Here is a 27,051-nt window from a genome sequence, read left to right on the forward strand (position 1 = left end):
TTCAAAATTATTTTAGCTATCCTGGGGTACCTGGGAGGCTCCGTCGGTTAAGCGTCCAACTTTGGCTCAGGTCATGGTCTCTTAGTTCATGACTTCGAGCCTGGAGCCTGCTTCAGATTCTGTGTCTCCCTCTCTCTCGACCCTCCCGCACTCACGCTCTGTCTCTCTCTCTCTTAAAAATAAATAAACATCAAAATTATTTTAGCTATCCTAGTTCCCCTGCATTTCCATATAAGCTTTAGAATTGTCTTGCCTAGATCTACAAAAAATACCTTGTTTGGATTTTGTAGGAATTGTGTTAAAACTGTACATAAGTTTGAGAAGAACCAACATGTTCACCAGGGTGAGTGTTCCAACTCATGAACACGGTATTTCTCTCCACTTATGTATATCTTCTTTGATTATTCTTCACCGACACCATGGAGTTTTCAACATATGAGACTTGCATGTTTTCTTTGGCTTACGCTTTAGTATTCGCTTTTTCGATCTATTATAAATAGCACTGTATATTTAACTGAGGTCTATACGCGTTCACTGCTGGTATATAGAAATATAATTGATTTTTGTGTGTTTCTCTGCTGCCCTGCAACCAGCTGACTTAATTGTTCTGGGAGATTTTTTTATAGATTCCTGGGAATTCTCCACAAAGATAAATCGTGAATCTGCAAGAAGGGGCAGTTTTATTTCTTCCCTTCCACTCTCGTCTTGTATTTCCTTTTCTTGCACAATGCCCCCTGTAGAATTTCCAGCATTATGTGCAAGCTGCAGGGTTTTTTAGATTCTTTTTTTGAGGCTGAGGAAGCTCCCCTCTGAGCTATTCTACCGGGAATTTACAGTCATGAAAAGATGTGGATTTTGTCCAAAAAATTTCCTTCGCATCTACGAATATAACATCATGTGATTTTTCTTCTTTATCCATTAAATATGATGGATTACACTGACGGATACTGAAGGAGCTTTGCATTCTTAGAATAAATCCCATTTGGTCAAGGTGTGTAATTTTTTATATATACTATGGTTCTATTTACTCATGTTTGGTTAAGGGATTTTGAGTCTGTTCATAAGGGATATCGGTCTATCTTTTCCTTTTTGTTGTCTGTGTCTGGGTTTGGTACTAGGGTAACTCTGTCTTCATAGAACGAATTCTATGTTTCTAGAAGGGGTTGTGTAAAATTAGTGTTAATTGTTCTTTAAATATTTGGTACAATTCTCCAGTAAAACCATCAGGGCCGGGAGATTTCTTCTGGGGGAAAATGTGTAAATTACAAATTCAATTTCCTTGATAGTTACACAGCATCATACTGTCTGTTTCACGTTGGGTGAGTGGTCACCACACGTGCTCACCACTAACCCCTGGGTATGGAGCCACTGTCCCGATCCTGTCCGCAGGGTCTGCGGTGACAGGCCCCCCCTTCACTGCTGACATTACTAATCTGTGCTTCCCCCTTTTTTGTCTGTCTTTAGAGAGATCTGTCAACTTTCCTGATCTCCTCACAAAACCCGCTTTTTTTCATTTACTTTTTCTCATTTCCTTGTTCATAACTTCATTGACCTTATATTATATATTTCTATTATATTACTGTAATTTCATTGGTTCTGCTTATATGTATTATTTTCTCCCCTCTGGCCATCTTGGGGTCCTGGAGGCAGGAGTTCAAACATACCCGTTCCAGACAACGGGTATGTTTATGGCCGTGAACTTTCCCATCAGCACTGTGTTTGAGGTCTCTCCCACCAATTTTGAAATGTTTTACTTTTGCTGTTTTCAGGTCAAGATGCTTTTGGATTTCCCTTGAGAGTTCCTCTTGGACCCACGAATTACGGGCTGCTTCATTTCCAGGCGTTTGGGAATTCTCCCGTTACCGGGAGGAAGCATGGCACGCTTTCTTCTGGCTCTGTGATTTCACATCCCAGGATGCGGTCCCCTCGGGTTCCGTGGTCCCAGTACCCATGGTCAGTCTGCCTTTTCCCCCCACCATTCAGCCTCTGGCACCTGTTCCACACAGACCGCCAGGTGTGCAGTCTCACCTTGCGGGAGGAACGGGGAAAACAACATCTAGTCCATGCAAGGATGACAGCGCCACCCTCTAGATGCGGATCTAAAGCAAATCCTCTCGTGTGTCCACACAGTGGCATTTGGCTCTAAGTGACACAGAAGCAGGCATTAAGTTGCCTGGAGGATCCCACCCCGACACGGCACACTGGTCCCAAACGGGGCACTGCTGTACCTGCAGACGAGGAAACAGGCTCAGAGGGGCGCTGAGTCGGAGGCATGGTTCTTCGATGAAAGGACTCAAATCCCAGCCCCCTGAGACCATCCCTGTGCTTTCCCAGCACTGACACGAAGTCACTCCTGGTCTAGCTGAGGAAAGTGAAAACCGAATCCTGTCTACTCTAACACCCTGGATCAAAAGCCCCCGGCTGGGGAGTGAGGCGGACCTGTGTCTGCTGTGTGGCTCAGGGGGATGCGTTTCACCTCTCTGTGTAGGTTCCTCACCTGTGAGTAGGACGGCCCCGTCACGTGACCACAACGTGAGAGAAATCACACTGGGAAGAACACAGAGCCAACGTGGACTACGCATGAGCTAGTGCAGTCACCACGGAGCCATCCGCGGTCTGGGGAAGTCACCCACCACCCAGGGAAGTCACCCGCCGCCCAGAATGAGGGACCAACCGCGTCAGGACTGCCGGACGAAAACTCCAGAAGACTCACAGGTGTTCTTAGGATGAAATACACTCCCTGTAATGCGTTCGCTTCTTGTATCTGAAATCAAAGCCCTACGTCTCCCACGGGGACATTTACACAGGGAAGGCACTAGGACGACACACTGGCTACACTGATGCCGAATGTGCGCTGGCTGCGTGGGGCCGTGGACCACACCGGCCCCACCCACACCGTTCCCCTCTCCGGGCCTTTCTCAAGTTCCGGAAGGGTTGATACTCCACACAGGGACCCCAGAGGCCAAGTCAGAGGCTGCTGCTCAACCTGAAGGTTCTTTCCGGCATTTTCTGTCCTCAGGCTGATCATCCACACCCTCCGGCTGCCACCAGCACGTCTCCAACAAAGCTGGTCTCGATACACCGACATCAGCCCTCGGTCGTGGTGGGCTGGTGGGGGAGGAGGTGGGAACGAAGTCCCTGTGTTTGCCACCATCTACATCGTCCCAGTACAGAACAGATTTCTCCGCATGACGCTTACGGAACACACACGTGCACCAGCACCGCGCACCCTCTCCCTACTCCGCGCTTTACTCCCACCTGCTAGGAAAGGGGGCAGTGTGACCGCGGGGCTCTGCGTGGACAGAGACACAGTATGGTCCTGGAGCCACAGGGGACTTGGGGAGAAGGACAGCCCTTCCTCTAAAGGACGCACAGATCTGGTTTTCTCTAGGAAAGGAAGGACGGGGCACCGGCTGTCGTCACGACAACACTGCTGGGGAAGGAGGCGGGAGTTACGTGCTCTCCCAAAAACTGTGCGAGACGACCATTCAGGGAGCCTTCTTCCGCAGGGGAGAAAACCAGCAAAAGGAATCCACACTCACAGAGAAGAAAGATTTTCAAATGCGCCTGCGGGGCTCAATCCGTTGAGTGTCTCGTTTCAGCTCAGGTCATGATCTCATTGTTTGTGGGTTCGAGCCCCGCATCGGGCTCTGTGCTGGCAGCTCAGAGCCTGGAGCCTGCTCTGGATTCTGGGTGTCCCTCTCTCTCTGCCCCTCCCCCGCTCATGCTCTGTCTCTCTCTCAAAAATAAATAAACATTAAAAAAATTTTAAATAATAAAATGAACGCACATTTAAAAAATAATACTAAATGGACGTTGGGCTCTAACTATAGCCCCTCTCCATGTGCCTGAGGTCATGCTTGAGGTCAGCCCGTAGAGCGGCCCCTTCACTGCTGCTCAGCTACCGTTCCCTCCCGGGGCCCACATGTCATACTTGAACACTGCACTGCGTATGGTAAGTGTTTGGGGGCTGAGACAGACCCCTCCCGACAGCCGTCGCTCCCCTGGGAAGATCCAGGAGAGCGGCTGGGGGTCTCAGGCGGGCGGCCGTAATGCGGAGCAGGGAGCTCCCTGGCCCTGGGGCCCCAGTTCCTCTGTAAAGGGCAGGCCTTCTTCCAGCTTCTGGGCAGGGAGGAGTGGAGAAGCAGGGATTCTCCGCCCCAGAGCCCACCACCCCTCCCAGCTTGCTCGAGTGGCAGACCCGGGATGTACCGCAGACGTGCACCCACAGGACACAGGTGGTGGTCAGCCCCCAGCATCTGCACAGCACAGTGACAGCCCTCCTCGCTTTCTAGGCTCCGGAGATGGGACACCCGCGAAAACGTTTCTGCGTGAGTCGCCTGGGCAGGGGGAGGACAGACTCTTACCGTGAGCACCTCTGTACAGACCACTGGCGCTGCCCGTCTGCGACCCAGGCGGGCTGAACGGCGCATAACGCGGGGGCGTCGTCACTGGAAAAGAAAGCAGAGCGGAGCCCTTGTGGCCGTGTCCTCCCTGACGGGGCGCCCTGCCCACCACGAGCCTGGCTCTGTTCTTACCATACAGTGTTTCCGCAGACACGGGAAACGCGGGCGTGGGAGAGGGTGAGTCACTGCCGCTTTTGGTTGGAGAGAAGTTCCTGCCACTGATCCCATCGGGGTCTGGGGGGTACGCGGCAGCCACCGTCTGGAATTGGCACAGGGAGTCAGGTGAAGGCCACCTCCTGACGGCGGGCCCGGACTGGCCCACCGTGCGGGGACAAGAGGCCGCGTCCCCACGCACAGCCCTGCCACTGGCGGCCACGGAAAACTGGGGAGAGCTTCAGTAACACGAAGGAAGAGGGACATCCCTGCGGCCTGTCCACCCCCGGACACACGGAGCTGGCAGAGACGGCTCAGCTCGGGGACGCGGGCGCTCGGGGGAAAAACAGGATAAAAATCATCGCTACCTGTGGTGTGCCGGTGGGTACGTGAAAGAACACAGACACACCCACGGCACAGAGAACAGTCTGGAAGTATTCATCCCAAATGTCTCTCTTCTGGTCTATTCTGGGCTCCAATCTTCCCCCCCCAACCCCCGACGAGGAGGAAGACACAGAAGGGGAGGGCTCAGAGTACCGGGTTCCGACCCGTCTACCTGCAATATCTCAGCCGCACCTCCCTGGAAGATGCTCCGTGGATCCCACCACGGGGCCCCACACCCACCCCGACCCACTTCCTTCCTGCTTCCCTCCTGGGGAGTCTGTGTGCCCCTGGCCACCGCCGTCCACCTTCAGCCACCTGCCCGCTCCCACCTCACCCCACTGTGCAGTCAGGGCGCAGAGGCTCAGAGGAGCCTACGGTGGCCACGCCGTGCCCTCTGGGGAGGGCCGTGCACCCGGGCTCTCCTGACCACACCCCCTGCTCTTCCGGGAGGAACCCCATCTGTGAGACAGGAGGGACTCTGGGGTGTCAACAGGACCGCGATCGGGAAGTGTGCAGGCCCCGCTGTCAGGTGGCGGTGCGTACCTCCTTGGCGTCCGCCGGAGACAGGAAAGGCGCCAGGCTCACGGCCTGTTCCGCACCCGGGGTCTTTCCCCATCCACACTTGGGGAAGGCCGGCTGCCCCGCACCATCGTTGTCATACTGCCCGAGGCTGAGCTTCCGGAATCTTCCGCCCGGTGGCTCGTCCCCTGGGGAGCCTGACAGAGAGACACGTGGGCTGCAGGTGATTTTACTGCAGCGAGCGCACAGACCTTAATTAAGACCCGACCATACTTTCTCTAAGGGTGCTTCCTATTTTCTTTCACTTTTTGTTTGTTCTAGTTCCAAAACATTTTCATCTCCCAAAAGGAAGCCCCACGCCCCCTCCCTCCGCCCCCGGCAGCCTCTGTGGACTGGCCTGTTCCAGACATTTCCTATAAACGGAATCACACACCACGTGTCCTTTGCCGTCTGGCTTCTGTCACCAAGTGTGGTGTCCCAACCTGCCACTGTCTCACCTACCTTTGTTCACTTCCTGTTTCTCCCAGGAGGGATCTTGGTGCACCTGAGGCCAGGACGGAGCCCGCCCTCCCCTCGTCGAGGGCGCACGGAGGATCCTTGGTGGCTAGAACCCGGCCCGGCCAGGCCCCCTGATGGCTGCAGGCGCCTGGGGACTTTATGATCTGAGACCCCTCACCCCTTATCAGGCTTCGGGGTCCACTTTGGGGTCAGACTACTTGCATTTTGCTTTAGGACAGCCCAGGACGGAACAGAGACACAGGATGTTTCCCTGACTCATGAATATGCCCCCGTACGCACCTGCCTGCACAGACATCTCCCTTCTTCAGATGCTGTCCCACCTCTTTACCTTGGCACCCTGTCCATCCCCTATTTGCTCACGAGCACGACCCCAGCACACGTGGATAGTAACATCACATCTGTTAACTCGTTCACCCTTAATTTCATGCCTGGTCGGTGGTGCTTGCTCAGGGAGACTCGGGGATTGCTGTCGATGGATGTGCGCGCGACAGGGGGGTCCTCACCCTTGGGGTGCACAAGGCAGCCCCGCCAGAAACCAGCAGCTCCTGCAACTGAGCCCCCCCACCCCCCACCCCCCGCTGCTGAGCCGGATTCGGGGCAGGACAGAACCTTAGGACGCACCCACCATACCGAGAAAGGACTGGACAGGTGTCCAGTGGCAGGTGAGCACCAGGGACCTGTGGACCCATCGTTTGCATGAATCAATACCTCCTGCTTCTGAGCCTGTAAGAACATGGTCCAGGCAGCCACTAAGGGTCTGCTGCTGGCATGAGGCCCAGGCAGCCACTGAGGGTCTGCCGGAATAGGGTTCAGAGCATGCTCGACGGAAGTGGGGGGCATTTTCAGGCTGTGATCTGCACAGAAGCATCTCATGAAAGTTTCTCTTCCCAAAGGAGCAAAAACACAGGCGACATAGTCAGCAGAGGCCAGGCCTGTCTCGGTGACAGTCCCTGGCCTCCTCTGGGACCGAGAGCCTTCATCCCAGGGTGACACTCCTGGAGAAACGGGTCAGGTGTGAGATGCGGCCACAGCACAAGGACAGGCCAGCAGGAGCGACCCCTGCCAGGTGGGCAGGGCAAACCGAGTGAACCTGCAGCATGGAAAGTTAGGAGTTCGCTTTGAGGAGTAAAAAAATGCACCAAAATGTTCAGAGACGGCTGTCTCTGGTTGTGGGGTTCCAGGCAGCGTTCATGTTTCTTGTTCGTTTCCACCTTCTCTCAAGTTGTCACTAATGACATGTATTACTTTTTAATATTTATTTATTTATTTTGAGAGTGCATGAGCACAAGCAGGGTGTGGGCAGAGAGAGAGAGAGAGAGAGAGAGAGAGAGAGAGAGAGAGGATCCCAAGCAGGCTCTGCTCTGTCAGCACAGAGCCCAACGTGGGGCTCGAACCCCCCAACCATGAGATCGTGACTTGAGCCAAAACCAAGAGTCATACACTTAACCGACGGAGCTACCCAGGTGCCCCTGATATGTATTACTTTCAAAGCCAGAAAAATAAGACGCAGATGGTCTCCCAGGAGGAAGGTTTCCTTCCGCTCCGCCAGGTCCTGTGTGCCGATTCCCACCCCCCGATGCGTCTCTGTGGCTCTCCCGCTGGCAGAACCGATTCGGTGCCGGGGTGACTGTCTCTCTGCTTAGGGCCAGAGCCTGAGTCTGCGCCACGTCTGGGTGGCGGGGCTCGTGGGGGGCGCACAGCCCAGCGAGGGCAGGACAGTGTCCCCAGAGGCGGACACACAGGCGGCCCGCCCTTCGGTCATTGGGCAAACTGGAAGGCAGGCCTGCCCACCTGCCGGGAGGGCCTCCCTTGGACTTGACTTGCATAACGAAATGCTGCACACCTACTCCCGAACTGTATGAAGAACCTGCGCCATCACCCCGGTGGTGCCCACGTTTTTCCTTTCCAGTGAAGAAGTCAAATCCAGGGAAAGGAGAAAACGAGAGACCGAATGAAGGCAGGAGAGACTCTCTGAGCTAAAGCTGCATGCCAGGAACACCAGCAGGTGGGCTCAGTCCCCCACGGGGAGGGGTCAGCTCTGAGAAGGATCCCTCTCTGGGCCCCTGGGCACCTGCTGTCCCCACGCACCCCCTGCCCTGTCCCAGCCCTACATCCCCGTTCAGATCCCCTGCCCTGCCCCGCCCCGCCCCCACACTAAGATTCACCTGCTTCCTGCCACTTCCCAGCCAGTAGCCAAGGCGCCGGGACCTCGCCAGCCCTGCAGGGTCACGCAGGATGCTGGAATGGATGCAGAAAACACGGCAGTACAGGGCCGCGGGGGGGGTCTGTGAAAATCTCTGGGGACCTGCACATCCGCCCACCAGCCCTGATCACGTTCTCAGTGTGATGTCCACAGAGGGCGGGTCAGAGGGCTCCTCCTTTACCGGCTGCTGTGAGCCTGCCCCACCCGGGGACCTGCTTCTTCTGCCCACATGCGGCATGTGGCCGGCCACGCGATGGTCACACAATTGGACGCCGCCAATCCCTGTGGTCCCCGTGCTGGGCATGCACATGTCTTCAGGCTGGTCTCCTTTCCTCCCGCCACCGGACACTACTTCCCAGGCTTAAAGTGGGGCAGGTGTCCCCGGGAGACCCCCTCCTTGCCATTCCCAAACACCAGTATGTCTCATGTTTGCAATTTGACTTTATTCCCGGGGAGGGGGGAGGTACTGGGGTCACACCCTGGACTGTTCAGGTGTCACTTGGGCCTCGGCCAGGCTTGAAGAGGCTCAGGCTCACTAAGGGATGCAGGAGCTCGCTGAGCCTGAGACTCAAGCAACGCTGGGTCCTTCAGGCATTCAGGGGACACGCAATGACGGAGCCCCGCTGGGACTGGGCCATGCACACAGGACGATAGGTGGCCTCAGCCCCCGCACACCCAGTCACTCAGTCTACGGCGGATGCAACTTACATCACTCACCACCAGAAGGTGGGCAATAACATCACCCTCGGTAACTCAGAACCCACCCATACCCTCCCTGCACCACCCCACGGGGGCCATCTGTTCGGGTCTACGAAGGACTTGAGATCCTACAGTGTGGGGTCACAGCCCCTCCTCTGTCCCACTGAAATAAATACTGTGACAGGAAGGAGGACTCACCACCCTGGTCCCTGGCGTGGGACCCCCTCCATCCTCCAAACTCCACAGCAGGGCTGGAGACCTGGGCGGTAGGGGAGTCACCTGCGGGCGGGGTTCTCCCGCCTCACCCAGCACTGGGTCAGCCCTCCGGGGACTGGGACCCACGCCCAGTTAGAACCACAAATCTAAAACAGCCGTTCGCAAACCCGGCTGCATATTAGAATCGCACTAGAATTCTAGGCATACAGACCTCCCCGCCTTTCCCGTGGAGCCTGTGGGGAGGGGGGCCCAGATTAGAACCTCCCGGTGTTACCAACACACAACCAGGCTGAGAACCGAGGCTGGGGTCGGTCGAGCCCGGATTCACACTGGAGTCGTGCAGGTGGGGAGCGCTTAGGATAATTCTGATGCCCCCGGTCAACTCAACCTGGCCCTTTAGGGGCAGAAAGTAGCCATGCTCCTGCTCTAGAGCAGACAGAAACCCATGACTTTCTAGAACAGCACCTTTATCTCCCATCTGGGCCGGCAGAAGGCGAGGTGCCCTCAAGCTATTTATTTGTCTTTATACAAGCAGAGAAGAGTGAAGCCCTGCGTCACCAGGCCTGCACAGCGGGTTCTGGAAACTCCCGTGCATTCTTAGGAGTGAAAACAAACAAAGTCCAAACACCGCCCCACGGTGTGCTTGAGGCCTCCGCCTCCGGACTTCAGCTCATTCAGCTAAACGCACCCACCTCCTCCAGAAGACATTGGGAGAGGTCAAGGGGCAGCATGACAGTGAAAGGCCCACCCTTCCTAGCTGAAAGTTTACAGGAGGACACGGCGAGCTTTATTTCTGCCTAAACGGAAACAGGGATTGGCTGGCCAGATCTAAGAGGCGTTTGTTAGAAAGGCCTAGTGATGGGGCGCCTGGGGGGCTCGGTCCCATAAGCATGCGACTCGGTTTTGGCTCAGGTCCAGATCTTGTGGTTTGTGAGTTCCAGCCCCGCACGTCTGGCTCTGTGCTGACAGCGTGGAGCCTGCTTGGGATTCTCTTTCTCTCTCTCTCTGCTCCTTGTCTGCTCCCTCTCTCTGTCTCTCTCTCAGAATAAAACTTAAAACAATTTTTAAATTAAAATTTAAAATTAAAGATTTTTAAATTAAAAGAAAAAAATTCCTAACGCTGACGACCACGCAGGACCACAGCACGGACGGCCTTCAGCAGCACAGACCTCTGCTTCTGGGGCTGTCTCCACCGTCTGTGACCCCAGCCCAGACTCAGGAGAGCCCACGGGAATGGGCCGTCACTGGCAGAAGAATGCTAAGAGGCCAAGTGAGGCAAGCCTGTCTCTCTGCATTGCAACACTGAAAGGCCTTTTCACCGGACACACTGAAGTGCTCGGTCAGCTAGCTAGCGCTGCTTGCAAAACGGCCTGCTCAAAAGGGAAACGGTAAGTCCGAAAAGCTAGGAAGTCTCTCCTTCCAGTATGAGAAACTTGAGCAACACACCTCGCATGTTTCACTGCCCTAAGCTAGGACCTCAAGCACATACGGGGGAAGCCAGAGAGCCACCAAAAGGCGAGATCGCGCCTCGACTCACACGGGACTTTCAATTTTTTTTCTTAATCTTTGTTTTTGAGAGACAGGGAGAGAGAGAGAGAGAGCACACGAGCAGGGGAGAAACAGAAAGAGAGGGAGACGCAGAATCCGAAGCAGGCTCCAGGCTCTGAGCTGTCAGCACAGAGCCCGACGCGGGGCTCGAACTCACAAACCACGAGATCATGCCCTGAGCCGAAGTTGGATGCTCAATTGACTGAGCCACCCAGGCGCCCCTGACTTTTATTTTAATATTTGTTTATTTTTGAGAGAGAGAGAGAGAGAGAGAGAGAGACAGAGCATGAGCAGGGGAGGGGCAGACAGAGAGGGAGACACAGAGCCGGGAGCAGGTTCCAGGCTCCGAGCTGTCAGCACAGAGCCCGACGCGGGGCTCGAACCCATGAACCGTGAGATCATGACCTGAGCCAAAGTCGGACGCTCAACCGACGGAGCCACCCAGGCGCCCCTCACACGGGACTTTTACACTCAAGACACCATCAACAAAGGCTAGGGCCTGGCTTCGGTTCCCTTTTTTGCTTATTTGAATTTATCTTCCTTTTGAATGATCCTTCCCCTCCCCAAATGGTCTCTTCAGACATGTCATCTCCGTTTTTAGCAGTTTTGGCATTGACGGAGGACGGTTGCCAGAGCTGTCCACCTGCAGGGCCGCCCTCAGTGGACGTGCAGGCAGGTCCTGGCTGCTGGGCTGGAAGGAGACTTCTGAACAGAAGCAGGAGCTGGGACACTCCCGGGGCCGTCCCTGCTCAGACGTCACGACCTCCCTACCCCGTGAGAGAGGATCTCACCGCCCTCTATCCACGGACTGAAAAATAAACTGGCACCTGTCTGAAAGTGAGGGTGCCTGGGGCCATCACACCTGTGCGGACCAGCTGCTTCTACCACATCAGAGCCCAGAGGGTCTCCAAGGCAAACTTTCAAACATCTGAGGGGATGGTCCCCAAGACATGATAAACAACAAATTGCCACGTGGCCTGGAAGTTCGACTCAAGAACTGAAAACATCCCGACTGATACCTGTATGTGGTTGTTCCCGGCAGCACTATTCACGGCAGCCCCCCGCGCTCAGATGAGTGGAGACACGTGACGTGGCCCAACCACACAGGGGAGTACCATTCAGCCCCACGCGGCAACAAAGCTCTAACATATGCCACACCACGGAGGAGCGTGGAAAAGCGGACGCCCGTGAAAGCAATCAGACACGGCAGGCCACACGTTGTACGATTCCACGCACGAAATACCTGGCACAGGCCAACACGTGGAGTCAGAAAACAAGCCAGGGGCTGGGGCCGGCCTGACTGCTGATGGCTATGGGCTCGGCTGGGATGCGCACTTCGCAAGTTACTAAACTCAGGGCTTTGGAGACTTGCCATGGACGCAGGGGGTCTCGGGCGTTCCGGGGGCTCCTACGCCAAAATGCCACGGGCTCTTCCATTTCTCCTAATACCCGGTATCGGGGTAGGAGCTGCGGCCTTCCCTCCAACATCTCCACAGGGCAGGCCTCACTGCCAGGCTCCCACCCAGGGCCCCCCGCCCCGCAGACATGCTCAGAGGCAGCCATCCTGGCGCTGGGGTGACCCTGGCCAGTGGCAGGTCGGCGGGTCTCTCCCACGGGAAACAAGGTGTGCAGGGCCACGGGTTCAAGCTGCTTTCTGAGCACCAGCAAACCCTCACGATCCCACAGCGGATCCCTTCGCTTTGGGGTTGAACGCGTAACTTAAACGGATGGGCCTTCCACAATCGATCGTTGCAAGTGGCTGCTTCTCACTGCTCTGAATTCCCCTCAATATAAACAGGTCCCCTGACTTGGGAGTATTAGAGCGACAGACACCCTCATCTGTGGAAGCACATGAAGATGCCGGCAGTGAGGCCCGCCCGCAGGATGGGGGCCTGCCAGGGTCCTGTAATCATGGGCTGGGGGTTGATGTAACACGAACAAAGTATTCGGCAACACGAAGCAAGGAGCCCTTGAGGTCCGGGAAAAACAGAGCCCACTGTCTGCCGTCGGCGGGACCACAAATTTCGCAGACTGAGTCATTTCTTCGGTTACCTGGTGTCATCAGGTGACGTCTCTCCCACTTAACGGATGTGACCCAAGAAACCGCCTAACTGGGCTGCAGGGAGGGGCGCACAGACGTCAGCCACAGCCAGGGAGTCAGACCAGCACGAGGGAGCCACAGAGGTACAGAGGGAGCAAACACCACGGAACCCAACTCCCCCCCACCCCGTTTCACCAGGTCAAAGCTTTCGTCAGAAAGCTCTGGATGGGGGCCAGGCTCCCCACACTGCCCTGTGATGAACCTCCTGAAGGGCCCAACTCAGCAGAGCCGTCCACTTTTCCGCCAGCACCACACCCCCCTGCTGTGCACCACACCCCACATCCCCCTGCCGGGACACAAAGGGGTTTCCTGGCTCGTGGTGGGGTCAGGAGTTTAGCGGAAGAAGAGCTCAGCCATGCGATGCAGGGTCAGACAGACAGTAGCTCTGTGCACCTGCCATGGTAGGTGCCGAGATCACAGGTGATGCAGGGAAGCTCAAACATAACACCTGGAACAGCATGAGCACTCAGAGTGACAGTGCTTACTCTCGCTGTTAACCATCGTCGTGAACAACGCCAGTATCACCCTGGTGATCATCAGTCCCACCATCTCCTCCATTACTACCTTCGTCACCATTGTCATCATCTCCATCACCACCATCCTCCTCAGAAGCAGGCAGAGCGCCTGGGGGCAGGGACCTATTCCTGCTCTACTGCAGGGGACGCTGGACAGATCACTTCATCTCTCGACGCCTCCCAAACCTCAACCATAAGACGGGAATCCATCCAGGCGGCAAAGGGGCCTGAGGGAGAGGAAGGGGGTCCAGAGAGCAACGCCAGAGAGCGGCAAGGTCGCCATCGGTGTGACCGGCTCAGCAGGACAGGTGGCCCTCGGGCCCACACACAGAAGGACGAGGAGGTGAGAGTGTCCCCCGCTTTGTGACTCCCGTCTTCGCTTACAGCAGGGACCCAGGGAGCCTGCTGACATACCAGCGCAGGACGGCCTGGCCTCGCGTAGACACCATGCTCTTGAGGGGGCGCTGGGTCCAGACCCTGCCTGAGCCCGGCCGGGCGTCTTCTCCTCGGCCTCCCTGGACGTTGGTGGCACGCAGGCTTGGACGCCCGGCCGGACTCCCCGCAGCCTCCACACGCAGCTCCCTGCCCCTCACAGCCTCCCTCCATCCCAGCACCGCTGCCCGCTGGCTGCCCTCCCAGGCTGACCCGCCAGCTCTCCGCGGCCCCCAGCTTTATGCCACCCAGACACGGAGAACAAGTCACAGACCCCGTCCCAACACCTGTCCCTACGTTCACGAAGCCACACACCCCGAGGTCACCGCCTGTCTGCTACAGCCACCCCAGCCTTCTAGGCCCCACAGCAGGACAGCAAGGCCCCGCCCTGGTCCCTGCACCACACGTCCCGGGGCTCAGGACCCCACAGCCCTAGCCTCCTGGAGTCAGCGTGGCCCCACAGCAGCAGGGGCGCATAGAGACGGTGCCCGGATCCCCTCATCCCCGACTGCCTGGAACCCGCCCCTCCCTCCATCCTTCCCTATGCCCGAGCCCCCCACCCTCTGGGCCTGGCCACGAGCAGCCCTCTGCTCCCAGCAAAGCCAGCTCGGCACTGTGCACTTGCTGACCTGTCCCCACATGGTCATGCCCAGGGGCGCGACTGTCCTCCCTGCGGGCCTCCCCCAGACCCAGAAAAGAGCCCAGCATGCGAGGCCCCGTTCTGTAAAGGCACGCATGAACGCAGTGTGCAACCGCCCGCTCACCTTGCCGCACCGGGGCCCTGCCGGGGCCCTCTCCCGTGTCCCACAGCCTGCCTCCCAGGCTGTCAGGCGGCATGGGGCCGTTGGCCTGGATGCCCGGCGTGTTCATGTGGGTGGGGACGGGCTCAAAGGTAGGGTCCAGCTCCAAGATGAGCCTGTTGAGCTGCTCGATGGACTGGTCGATGTCCAGGGTGGGCGAGCCCGGGGAGGGGTCCGCGCCGGGCTCCAGTCCAGTCCCGTTCACGACCCTGACGTCTGGAAACCTGGGCTTGAAGGCTTTGCCGGGAGGGGGCCGCTGTGCATCGGGGAGGTGGGGCCCGGGGCCCACGCTCCTCTGCGGGGCCACTCTGCTGCCGGTCCCCCGGGTGGGGGTGACCAGAACCCGGGGCTGGGCCTGCAGCAGGCCGGACCCGTCCTCCGGGCCACGGCCGACGAGCCTGGCCTCCCCATCAGGAGCAAAGCTGTACTGCTGGGCGGCCACAATCTGCTGCTGGCACACCCAGGTGTGTGTGGAGTAGCCGCTCTGCCCGTAGGCCTGCGTCTGCGCGGACACGGAGGGCCTCCGCAACGCCGGGGGCGGCTGCTTGGCCTCTCGGATCCCGAAAGCCCGCTCCCGCTCGAACGGGGCGTCCACTCCAAGGCTCAGGTCGGGGGCGAGGCCACCGTGCGCATCTTCGCCAGCACTGCTGCCAAAGCCGTCGGACAGGAGGGAGTTCTGGCTGCTCTGGTAGCAGGCGAAGGGGCCCAGGTGGGCCGACTGGTGTCCCTCCGAGGACGACAGGGTCCCGATGCTGTCCACGCTGTGCAGGTCGTGGCCGGGCATGTCGTCGTCCAGGATGTCCGTCTCCCGCTCCTTGAGCGCGGCATCTCCGTTCACGTGCACCTGAGCCGGCACGACGTGGCGTGTGCCGCTGTGCTTGCTGGGAGCATCGGTCATATCCTTGAGGGGGCTTCCGGAATCTTCCAGGCCAAAGCCGCTGAGCAGCTGGTCCAGCTCGGCCTTCTCCTGGGGGCTGAGGCCCCGCCTGGGGCCCGCAGCCAGCCGCTCCTCCGTCCTGTCGGTCCTGACGGAGGCGGTGGAGTGGCCAGAGTCGCTGCTGACGGACAGGGTGTGGTCACCGTGGTCTGGGCTGGTGGTGGCGGGGACGGCCGGGGCCCCGCCTGGGACGCCGGGATCTGAGGCACTCTTCTTCCTCACCTTGGCATACAGGCTGCCATCGACCGGGCCCTGCGTGTGCGGCACTGGGGGAGAAAACGGAGACCAGCTGTGAGTCAAGGCTGAAAGCGTCCTTCAGGCTCCCGGATGCACATGTGCACCTGCCTGAACCAAAAGACGAACCTGTAACAGACAATGTGCTGTAATTAGGGACAAGTACTCCTCTGGGACCCCAAAATTCTGCATTCCCCCCCCACACCGGCAGAGCGAGTACCAGCCCAAGCAATTCTAGCAGCTTCAGGCCCCAGAACCCTTTCTACCTTTTTACGCAAAGGGAGCCATCACTTAGAGAATTTTCCAGATTCTCCAAGCTTAGGAGTCATCCTGTCTGGAGGACTGGGAGTTAATTTTGTCACGAGCCTGAACCCTGAGCACGGCCGAGCCTGCAAATCATCAGGAGGCGAGAACCCATCGTGCACGGGACACGGGCCGGCCGGCCCTCGGTGGGGAGAGACAGACAGGGGCCTGTCGGGACTGCCCCACGGAGTGGTGTCCTTCCACCGGGAGGGTGAAGCGAATCTTCGTGCACTGACCTCCCTCTGCCTGGCAGGACAGTCGGGAAACACAGATGAGGCCTCACATCAGGGCAGGAAGAGTGGACCCCCCCCTACTATTATTAACTACGAATGGGGCAGGCGCAGAGCGGGGTCCTGGGCGAGCCGGTGTCCACACCCTCTTGCCCCCTGGGACACGGCAGGGACACCAGAGCGAGGCAGCTGCTGAGGGCTGCACCCGCGCTCTAGGCACCTGGGAGCCACCACATCCAGGGGCGACTGGGCCTCTGGAGAAACCCGCCCTGAGATCCGGCTCCTGGCCTGGCGGGCTGGGTGCCCGCAACCACGGAAGTGCCTGGGTCACGCTCCAACATGCGGCTGGACTCGTGCAGGGCCCGTGTTCCCATGGCCCGTGCTCCCCTGGCTGCAAATGAGGGTGTGTTCTACATGCAGGCTTGACGTGAGGGTGAGGAGACACAGAGCGCAGATGAGGGGCTGCACTGGCCTGAGAAAACACGCATTCACTTTGGCTTCCATGGGAGCCCCTCTGGCGCCGGGAGGCATCAGCCCCTGCGAGACCCACGGAGCACGCGCCTTCCTTCCCCGTGAGGCCGGAGGCAACTCTGTACGAATCTCAGACCCTGCCGCGTCGACGGACAGAGGGGTCCGAGCAGGCCTGGCCGGCGGGTGTCTGGCCAGAGCACAAACCACTGGGCCACACAGCCGGGTGGCCGTCACGAATTCTAGAAGCGCGTCCCACCTGCCAGAACTGTGCATCCGTGACTTCCACATCCTTCTCCCTAAATCTCAAATAAACGCACAGGCGCAATGACTTTTTAAAGGAAGCCAAGAGTGGCGCCTGGGTGGCTCAGTCGGTCAAGCGTCCGACTTCAGCTCAGGTCATGATCTCACGGTTCGTGGGTTTGAGCCCCGCATCGGCTCGGAGCCTGGAGCCTGCTTCGGATTCCGTGTCTCCCTGTCTCTCTGCCCCTCCCCCACTCATGCTCTGTCTCTGACTCTCTCTCTCTCTCAAAAATGAATAAACATTAAAAACATTTTTTAGTAAAATTAAAAAACTAAAAAGTTAAAAAAATTAAAATTAAAAGAGGAAGCCAAGAATGAATGGTACAAAATTTCTTCCAGTGATTGTTCTGAGTTAGAACCCCTTGGCCAACCCCAGGCCAGGAATGGTCCACAAGGAAGGGTCTGCGTGACGGGTACAGGACCCGAAATGCCCTGGGCCGAGGAGTCCCCAGTTACCCTCAGTACCCTCAGCCCTACCCTCAGTAGCCATCTCAAGACAATAGCAAACGCATTATGACCCCACACTGGCTCTGTGTGAGACCCAGCACTTAGGACATTGGATCTGTAGCCCCCAGGGGGCTCAGGGACCTTCCCACCCACAGTGTGGACAGGATGCAGACATATGGCACCACGGGCTTCCGCCTAAACGTCCTACCACACGCACAGGTTGCAAGACCCATGTCCCATCTTCGGGAAAGGAACAGGAAGCAGCACAGCCCCAAGACCGACCTGCCCAAACCTGGGGATCCCTCTGTCGGAGCTCGGGTCTTCCCAAAGGCCCAGGAGCTCTGGGGACTGTCCAGATGTGCCCACAGACACACCCACTTGTGATCTGGGGGCGGGGGAGTTGGCTGTGGGGCGAGGAGAAGGGGAGGGGCCTCGGGCCCCCACACCCCCACCCTGTACTCTGGCCAAGGGCTAGCACTTCTACAAGCATCTGGACTGGTTTTTCACTTGAAGGAACAAGATGTCCCTGTTACCCTGCAGCCTCGAGATGGGAGTCCCGATCCGCATTTATGCTCCTGCATTCGGCTCACTCTCTGTTCAAGCCCCTGGTTCCTCATTTACAAAATTGACTCATTATCCCTATCTTTTAGGGCAGTTATGGGAGAGAACAACACAGGGGGCCAGTAAGCTATCATCAGCAGGCAGAGAGAGGTCTGTCCCAGGTGGACAGAGCCCAGGAGTCCCTCCCTGCCCCCCCCCCCCCCCCCCGCTGCTCCTAGACCACAGCAGGCACACACTTGCCCCTGCCCCAGGGCCTTTGCTCATGCTGTTCTTTGCCTCCATTGCTCTCCATCCCGGCTCGTTCCCTCCTCTCCTCAGCAGAGCTTCCCTGACCATCCTTTCCCCTGGGGTAGGGGGCTTCCTCTGTTTGTCTGTGGTACAACTACCTACAAACACGTTGTAGGTGTGCACACATATTACTTACTGTCTGTGCCCCCCACCACAACACGAGCTCTGGGAGGCCTTGGGGGTTTTTGCTCCTGGTGGTATCCACAAAATTAGGGAACAGATCCTGGTACCCAGTGGGCACCAAGCAACCAAGAGACTCAATGCTCTATTATGTTCTCATGCAAGAAAAACTGGGGAGCTATTCTGGAAAGTTCCACCATCTCTGTGGGCAAGAGCTGAAAACCACTAACTAGGCCAAGACAAACACACAGCAGCAGGGTGTGAAGGCAGACGTGGCTGCAGCCTGGGTTCCCCACCTCCCAGCAGCGGTGCCCCCCCCCCCACCGGACCCCCCCCAACCCCCCGGACCCCGTGAGCCTGGCCCAGGACAGTAGTCACGCTGCTGGCTGGTCTCCCCACGCTACAGAGCAAAGCTGAAGAAGTACCTGAGGGCACCCGATCCGAGGCTCCAAGACATCAAAGAAAACACATTGTGGCCCACTGTGTCTCTGGGCAGGCAGAGGAGTCAGTCGGGGGCCACAGGACGGGGCACGACTGTGAGGAGGGCACAGCCCTGGCATACAGTGGGTGCATTAACAATGGCACTGTGTCTCTGCACTTCCCGCCTCCCCCGCTGCCCTGCCTGCAGGCTTCCCCATAAGCCACGTCTTCCCACAGGTTCACGGCCCACCTCTGGCTTCTGCACCGCACACGGAAAAGCCCCACGTCACCTACACGGGGCTGCTGTCGTGTTTCCAGAGACCCAGCATGAAAACAGCAGGGCATGGGTAGTGAAAAGCCTCCCGGTTGGGAGCCCAACGCCAGGGGCTTGCGTGGCCACCCACCCAGCCCTCCCCAAAACACTAACTCGGGCCCCACCCCCTTGTGCAGAGCCCCCAGAGGCCTCACGCCACTGTTAAGGATGCCCGTACTTGAGGATGGCATAGGGCCCCTTATGATGCAGCCCGGGTCTGGAAAAGAAAAGTGCAAAGTGTTATCCAGGGCCCAGATGCAGCCCAGAACTCCAGCTGTGGTCCCAGTTCCCTTGTGCAGGTGTGGCTGGGCCCAGGGTCAAGAAGGACTCAGCCACTCGAGGGAAGGAGGCGCCAGGCTTCAAGTTCCGCACCATCTGGGAACTGGACACTAGAAGCGGCCCCTGGGGGTGGGTATGTGGCTCAGGACGGAGATTCTGGAAGGTGCAGCCAGTGGCTTCTTCTGCCCCCGGGGCATCTTTTTATACAGTTCAACAATTCGTTTTAACTTTGTGTTTCCAGCTCAAAGGGAATCTGACTGATCCTTGTTCCGCCAGGGAAAACCCTGATCCCAGAAGGTAGAGGCCGAGGGGGACGGCACCTGTTCAGTGCCCCTGTGCTCGGAGCTTTGCAGCTGGGCATACAGACTCACTGCCTTCACTGGTCCAGCCCGGGACCAGCCAACTCCCCCCAAGCCATTCCCCCCTCTCCTGTCACCTTTCCCTTCGAGCTGCCCCCACCCCTCCTGCCGGAACCCCAGGCTCCTTTCCACAGGAGGCCTGGGAGTTGCCTGGTAATGATTTCCCCACCCCCAGGGCCTAGTTAAAAATCAAACACACAATAATTCAGCTCTGATTAGGGCTGAATGACACAGCAGGGCGGTTTATCATCTGGAAAAGAACAAGAAGGAAGAAAACACAGAACAGGCTGGGACCCCACCCCGGCCCTGCCCACCCCCACCTGCCCTGGGAAGGGGGCTTTCCTACAAAGAGGGAAAGAGGCACTCAAAAAACATTTCAGAAGTAATGCAAGAACCTGGGTAAAACCAAAAACAAACCAAAACAGAGGAGAACATAACTTCCCATGCTGGCTGAACACACATTAAGCAACACCCACCTGTGCTCACAGGTGTGTTAAAAATCAGCCAAAGGGAACAGCGGAATCTTCTCCCAGACACGGACCACTCAGCCCCCAAAAAGGCACAGAAATGATGGGCAGGATGGGCCGCTGTCCCGGGGCCCCGCTTCCAACAAAAGTCCACTCAAAACAAAGAACAAACCCGACGGACTTATATAGCGACCTGGATTCCTTTCTTTTTTCCACATACTGACCCTGAATCTTACGTTCTATTCTTGTGTCAGGTTTGTTCAAGCCCGTTAAGCGTCCGACTCTAGACTTCAGCTCAGGTCATGACCTCATGGTTCGTGGGATCGAGCCCCGCGTTGGGCTCTGCACGGGCATCCCAGAGCCTGCTTGGGATTCTCTCTCTCTCTTTCTCTCTCTGCTCCTCCCCCGCTTTCTCTCAAAATGAATAAATAAACTTTAAAAAAAGAAAGCTCAAGTTTCATTTCAAAAGAGAGAACAGGGTGCTCCCCATGAGTCCTCATTGGAGAAAACGAGAAAGCGCCCTGGGGGAATGTTCACCGGAGGGCCCCCACGCACTTGACGGCTGCCGGCGGCGACCAACAGAGAAGGAGGAGGAAGGGTCAGGGGACTCCCTTCCGCACTCAGTCCGGGCTACAGGGGGAGAAGCAGGAGGTGAAGGAGCAGCGGGCACATCTCAGGCATCCGACAGGCCGACAGGGGCAGAAGGGGGGAGCAGGATGCGAGAAGGTGCATGCCCAGACGTGGCTATGCCTTCAGGGGAACAGAGAAGTGGGGACGCCCTTTCCCGAAATCGCCATGGCATCAGGATGACATTCTGAAGGCAAAGGCTCTTCGTGCCTGGGCTCCGTGACACCCCCGGGATGGGTCTCACTTAATCCCCAGAGCGATGCTGTGAGGCAGGAATTGGAAACCCCATTTTGCAGATGAGAAAACAGAGGCTCGGAGAGGCTGTGCAGATGTTTCAGACAAAAACAGGCCTCCGGAACGGGGGCAGAGCATCTGGGACTCCACCGACCTCGGGCCCACCCCAGGTTCCTGCCGCCCGGTATTTTAAAACACTGAACTTCCAGAGGTGACCAACCGCTTCTGTGGAATTAACAACTTAATTTTGGAGAGGAATTTGCCGGAATGTTTTCTCTGCAATTTCCACACACACACCCCACTCCCTCCTCGGCAACCGCCCGGACAGTGTGCTTTCCTCCCTAACTCCTGACGTGCCTCCTGGTGCTCCAGGCCGCTGGGCTGGTGCCAGGTTCTGTGTCCCTTTCCCAGGCTGCAGGGCAGTGGGCACCCAGGCAGACTGTGTGTCTCTGTGCTCAGAATCATGACCTGCCCCCTCCCGCTGTGCCCACAGCCGCTGGGGACAGGACCCCCCACCCCCGAGAAAGGGAAGTCCGCCTGCCAGGACGCACCTGATTGGCCATTTCTCTGCACTCGGAGGGTCACAGCTGCCTCTGGCGGGACCCTCCACGTGACTCGCTCCGGCCACCCAGCCAGACCGACCGCTTCAGCACCATGTCCCCACAGCCCACGGTTCTCACGGCTTCCCAGCATGGAAGAAGGAACATCACAACCGGCCCCCCATGGCCTTCTGGGATAAAGGCCCTCAAGGGGAGGTACGGAGGGGCCCCAGGGGTGATTGGCGACACAGAAACATCCTGTATCTTGACTGTGGTGGGAGCTTCGTAGAAAGAAAGGCAAACTTGGGGCGCCTGGGTGGCGCAGTCGGTTAAGCGTCCGACTTCAGCCAGGTCACGATCTCGCGGTCCGTGAGTTCGAGCCCCGCGTCGGGCTCTGGGCTGATGGCTCAGAGCCTGGAGCCTGTTTCTGATTCTGTGTCTCCCTCTCTCTCTGCCCCTCCCCCGTTCATGCTCTGTCTCTCTCTGTCCCAAAAATAAAATAAACGTTGGAAAAAAAAAAAAGAAAGAAAGAAAGGCAAACTTGAACAGCACACTAAGCTCAGTACATTTTACCGTACGTAAAGTACCCCGCGATCAAAACCCCCGTCGTGTGAAGTCAAGAAGGAAAGGAGACTCAGTGCACTGCGTCCACCCTGCTGTGGCTCCCTCCCCCTCCTCCCTCTCTTCTAGGCCTTTCCTTCCTGCTCCCAGGCCCCGTGATGTGGCCAGAACTCTCCTCCCCTTGGGGTGGCGGTCCCTGGGGCCCCTCTGTGCCCCCCCCTGTGCCACAGAGTCCATGTGGACTTTTCCACGGGAGTGGATTATGAGCACACTTTCACTCCCTTCCACAATCCATCTGGGTTCCAATCCTGATTAAAAATCCTGACCGCAGCTGTGTGACCTTGGGTGCGTTACTCAGCCCCTCTGACCTCACTTTCCTTATCTGCGGAGAACTGAGCCGGCGAGGGGGAGGGAGAGCAAGGGCGAGTTGGAGGATCGTGGGACTATCCAGTGAGACCACCACAGACACAGTGTCACACGTAGGCCCAGGGCGAACACTGTCCCCTCCCCGTCCCGGTGACCGATTCCGGGATCCCCTACCACCTGTGTCTGTGTTCTCTGGGCCCAGAGCCTGGGGAGCAGGAGCTAGTCCCATCAATGAGTGCCTGGAATTCAGCTCAACCAACCGTACCCTTTTGGGAACTGAGCTGAAAGACGGATTCTTCACAGAACAGCGAAGAAGATGGTTTTTTAAAATAACATCCCCCAATGCTCCCGAAGTCACGGTCTGACCTGACCCAGGCCACCAGGCAGGCTTCAACTGTCCTGCACATCCCACAGCCTGGCCCTGGGACCCAGCCGCCACCCCAAGCTCCTTGGGGTCCTTAATGGTACAGAGGACACAAGTGGCCGCCCTAAGTGGGAGGAGGTTCCCGGGGCCTCTCCGCCGCCCTGTTAGCTCAGCACGAGCCCTGGAAGGCGTAGAACTCGCCGCTGCAGAACCACGATGTCCAAGGGGCTCAGCAGCTGCGTGACAGTCACCCTGGCTCCAGTGGACCTTCCAGCACAACCCTGGAGCCTTCAGTCTGCACCTCCGGACCCCGGCGGGGGTGGGTAGAGACCGTGTCTCCTGCACCTGCTACCTAGGCTCTGGCACACAGATGCAGATGCAGCAGCAGTGTGGACGGCCCAGCTTGCTATTCTGAGAATGGACCCTGCAGGGACACCGACCTGCGTCTAGACCTTTGGCATTGGGCCAGTGTCTCGGTGCCCGTTGTGTCATGCAGAGGGTGCACCCAGGTCCCAGCCTCTGAGACCCAGAGAACTCTGTCCCCCAGCAAGGCGCTGGAAGGGGGATGGGACCAGACGGGGAGACGCGGGTGTCCCCGGGATGCCTCCTACCCTCAGGGGGCCGTGGGGACTGAGACCTGAGGCCCCACTTTTCACAAGTGCCCAGCAGGAGCTGGTGGGGGGGAGGATCCTTCAGGTGGAGGGGCATTATCTCACCAGGTCACTCAGAGATCTCTCTCTCCTCTCGGGCACATGTAACTGCACCCCTACAAACCGCTCCTGAAACCAGGTTTGCTTTTCTTTTACTCCGACAGGATTCCACCCCTGTGCTGATTAAAGACTGCCCTGCATTCATATCAAATTATTTCTCCTTCCAGAGTAAATCCAGAGCTACGAGCAGCGACCACGCTTAGGTCTCTGAGAACACAACCTCTCATCCCCAAAAGCAGACACGCAGTGACCATGCAGCGACTCTGACAGATCACAGAGTAACAGGAAAGCCACCCCCTACCCTGTGCCCCGGCTTCTGTTCTACCAAAAGCAGAAGATGCCAGAATTGCACGGCCATGAAGGCAGGGCCTGCCCTCTGGACCAGGATACCCGGCTCCTCCCCTGAGGCCCAGAATTACCTGCCTCCTGGGACGGGGCTCCCCGTGGTGTGCCTTCTTACCTTGACAGTGAGCGCTGCCTGGGGCCCCCAACTCAGAGCCACCCCCCCCCCCCCCACCCGCCCCCGAAACCACAAGGCAGGAACGCGTCTCCTGCCAAGCCGGCATGGAATTCGCTCCCTCCGGAGCCCAGATGAGCTCTGGGAGAACGTTCTCTAGAAACAAGGCAGGCTGTAAATTCTTGGAGAAACACGGAGTAGGAGGGGAAAAAAATGCAGGAGTGGAACATTCCAACGGGAAGTCTGAGGGGACCCGCCTCTCCAGGAAGGGAGGCGCCCACCGCGGGGGCCCAGCGTCTCAGAGCTGGGACTCCAGGACTCCAGGTGATCCCTCCTGTCCCCGGGCGAGGCGCAGCACACTGCGACGAAGGGCACTGGGGCACACGGCAGGGCCGTGCCCGGACAGCCCACACAAACACCACGGCACGGCACCTCTCCTAGCCGACGCCCCAGCTCACGCCCGTCCTGTCCAGGGCATTTATCCGGGCAGTGTGTGACCGGCTCCCTTCGCGGCCACTCCTAACTGTGAAAACACATTCCAGACCCAGCCGGCCAGGGGAACAGGCCATCCCCGCCACCGAATCAGAGCTCCCCTGGGCCGGCCGGCCACAAACCCCATCCCAAACCACCACTGCCTCTCTAAGAGGAGAGGCACTTACGGGGCCCCTAACCTGCAAACAGTCTTCCCTGGGCCCGCATGGTGCTCCTTCCTGCCAACCTGAAATGGATTCCTTTACATCCCGGGCGTCCTCCCCTTTTCTGGGGAGAACCGTCTCCTGCCACCCGTGGTTCTGTCTGGTTTGCAACCTCAGAGAAGCGCGGGGCTCTGCTGCAGGTCTGCGAAGCCTCGCAGAAGCCACGCACGCACACGCTCCCCGCTCACCTTCCTTCCAAACGGCCCAGCGGTGTGCTCAAGCTATGCCCGGGGGACCCGCTTTTCCAGGCAGGACGGCAGCATCCCGCTGGGGGGGTGCAGGTCGGCCTCCCTCTCAGGCCAGGGCAGAAGGTAGAAGGTCTAGGCTAAGAGGGGGACTCGATGGCTCCAAAAAGGGCAGCGCAATGTAAACATGAGGGCGGGGTTTCACGCAATCAGGTTCAGTGAAATTTGAACCCTGGAGGCTGAGGAGGCGGGGAAAAGTTTCTCCAGAGCCACTCAGCCAGACCTCAGCTTTGACTTCCAAGCCTCCAGCTGACACCGGGAGCCAGCCCGACACACAGTGTGAGCATCCGACAGCCGGCCAGAACATCCCCGCCTGGCATCCTTCCTCTCTGGGGCTGTGCCTCCTTCTCCAGCTGGATGGGGCCGAGTCTGTCCTCCGTGCTAATCGCACAGCCTGCATGCGCCTCCCCTCCCCGCGTTCCCCCACATTTCAGGCCTCAGTACCTGCTACCCGGGTGGTCTGCGGACCCCAGTTTACCCCTGCCCTGGCTGCAAAGCGGTGGGGCACGGTCACATGCCTTTACTCTTTAAACGAACAGAACACGCCTGCACAAACCAGCACAGACCATCCGACGCCTGCACATCCCCACAGCACAACCAGAACCCTTACCGGGGTCACTGCTCCGTCACCGTGAGGTGGGACACAACCAGGCGGTCAGCGCGGGCAGGGCAGCGCCCACCTCCAATAAGCCACCCCCAAGTGGCCACAGAGACACGAGGCATGGACAGGAGGCCACGACAAAAGTCCGCGCTCACCCAGGAAAAAGGATCTCTTCTATTAGGGGCACAACGCACGTTTCTTGCGCAAGAAGGTCTATGCAATCTGGCACCGGCAAGGTCACAGATAATCCATTTGCCATCGAGGGAGGGGACCTCACCATACCTGCTGTGCAATTAACACTGTCACCGTAATCATGGAAGTGACTCACTGAGCACATGGTATTTCCTCTGTGAAGAATTCACATGGAAAGGAAAGAAATCAGAGTTGGAAGTTCTCCGGGGCCTTCCAGGCTTTGCCGGGTTGGAGCCAGCTCTGCGTCTGGGTGTGAGCGGGGGTCCTGGCCTTCTGCTGGACGAGACCCTGGAGATCAGACCCATGCGTCTCAAGCTGGCGCCCGTGCCAGGACTCAGCAGTGAGAAGGAGACGCGAGCGTCTATACTCGGATCTGGGTCTCCTCTCTCTGTTTCTAACAGGCTGCAGGTCTCAGCGTCCACGCTGCTGGCCACTGAGCACGTTCAACATGCGGTTACCTCCCAGCACTCCCTGCCAGTGGGTTTGAGTACACGGAGCCCGTTCCGGCTGTTAGCATGAACCTCTCCCGAAACAACGTGGTCTTTGAGGCTTTGCTGATGTTTGCCCGGAAGGGAGCTGTGTGGCTCAGGGTCTGGAAAGGCCTCAAAACTTTTAGCCCACACAGAGCTATAATTGTGCACACAGGGTGACCCATCTAATGCGGAAAAGACGCGGTGGGCTTCCCGAGTGTCTCTGGAAGCAGTCAGTAGGTGGCACAGGAGTCCTGCAGGATGCCCGGTGGACCCTCACCTGCAGGGTCCAGGCTGAAAGATCATTCCCCTCACGCCCTGCTCGTCGGGACCTGCTCCTCGTCCAAAGGCAAAGTATCACTGCTGAAATCTTGCCTGAATTCCCAAGATCAACGCCAGTATATCCGTGGGTGTTTGGTCTAAGGGTAGTAAGAATGGATTCCAGGTAACAAATGTGCCACGTTCAATATGGATTTAAAAACAAAGGGGCGCCTGGGTGGCTCAGTCGGTTTAGCATCCGACTCTTGATCCTGGCTCAGGTCATCGTCTCATGGTGCGTGAATTCGAGCGCTGACAGGACAGAGCCTGCTTGGGAATCTCTCTCCCCCTCTCTCTTTGCGCCTCTCTCATTCTCTGTCTCAAAAATAAACTTAAAAAAATTTTTAATTAAAAAACACTGCTGAGCTTTCATAGCAGGACTGTCCTCGGAACGTTTCCACCACCAATCCTGATTTACTTCCATTTCCTGTAGTGACGTCCCCAGAGC

General features: G+C 57.8%; 1 protein-coding gene across 1 annotated transcript in view; it reads right to left on the reverse strand.

Annotated features, from left to right (window-relative positions):
• The window catches only part of TNS3 (tensin 3), a 216,531-nt gene that overhangs the window by 53,585 nt on the left and 135,895 nt on the right, over nucleotides 1-27,051 (reverse strand). Inside the window, exons 17-20 of the mRNA XM_032592493.1 lie at nucleotides 14,460-15,698; nucleotides 5,487-5,659; nucleotides 4,539-4,665; nucleotides 4,368-4,451 (exon numbers count right to left, since the gene is read on the reverse strand). Coding sequence (XP_032448384.1) covers nucleotides 4,368-4,451; nucleotides 4,539-4,665; nucleotides 5,487-5,659; nucleotides 14,460-15,698 — 1,623 coding nt within the window. The remainder of the gene's footprint in view (nucleotides 1-4,367; nucleotides 4,452-4,538; nucleotides 4,666-5,486; nucleotides 5,660-14,459; nucleotides 15,699-27,051) is intronic.

This window comes from Lynx canadensis, chromosome A2, assembly GCF_007474595.2.
Source record: "Lynx canadensis isolate LIC74 chromosome A2, mLynCan4.pri.v2, whole genome shotgun sequence".
Lineage (NCBI taxonomy): Eukaryota > Metazoa > Chordata > Mammalia > Carnivora > Felidae > Lynx > Lynx canadensis.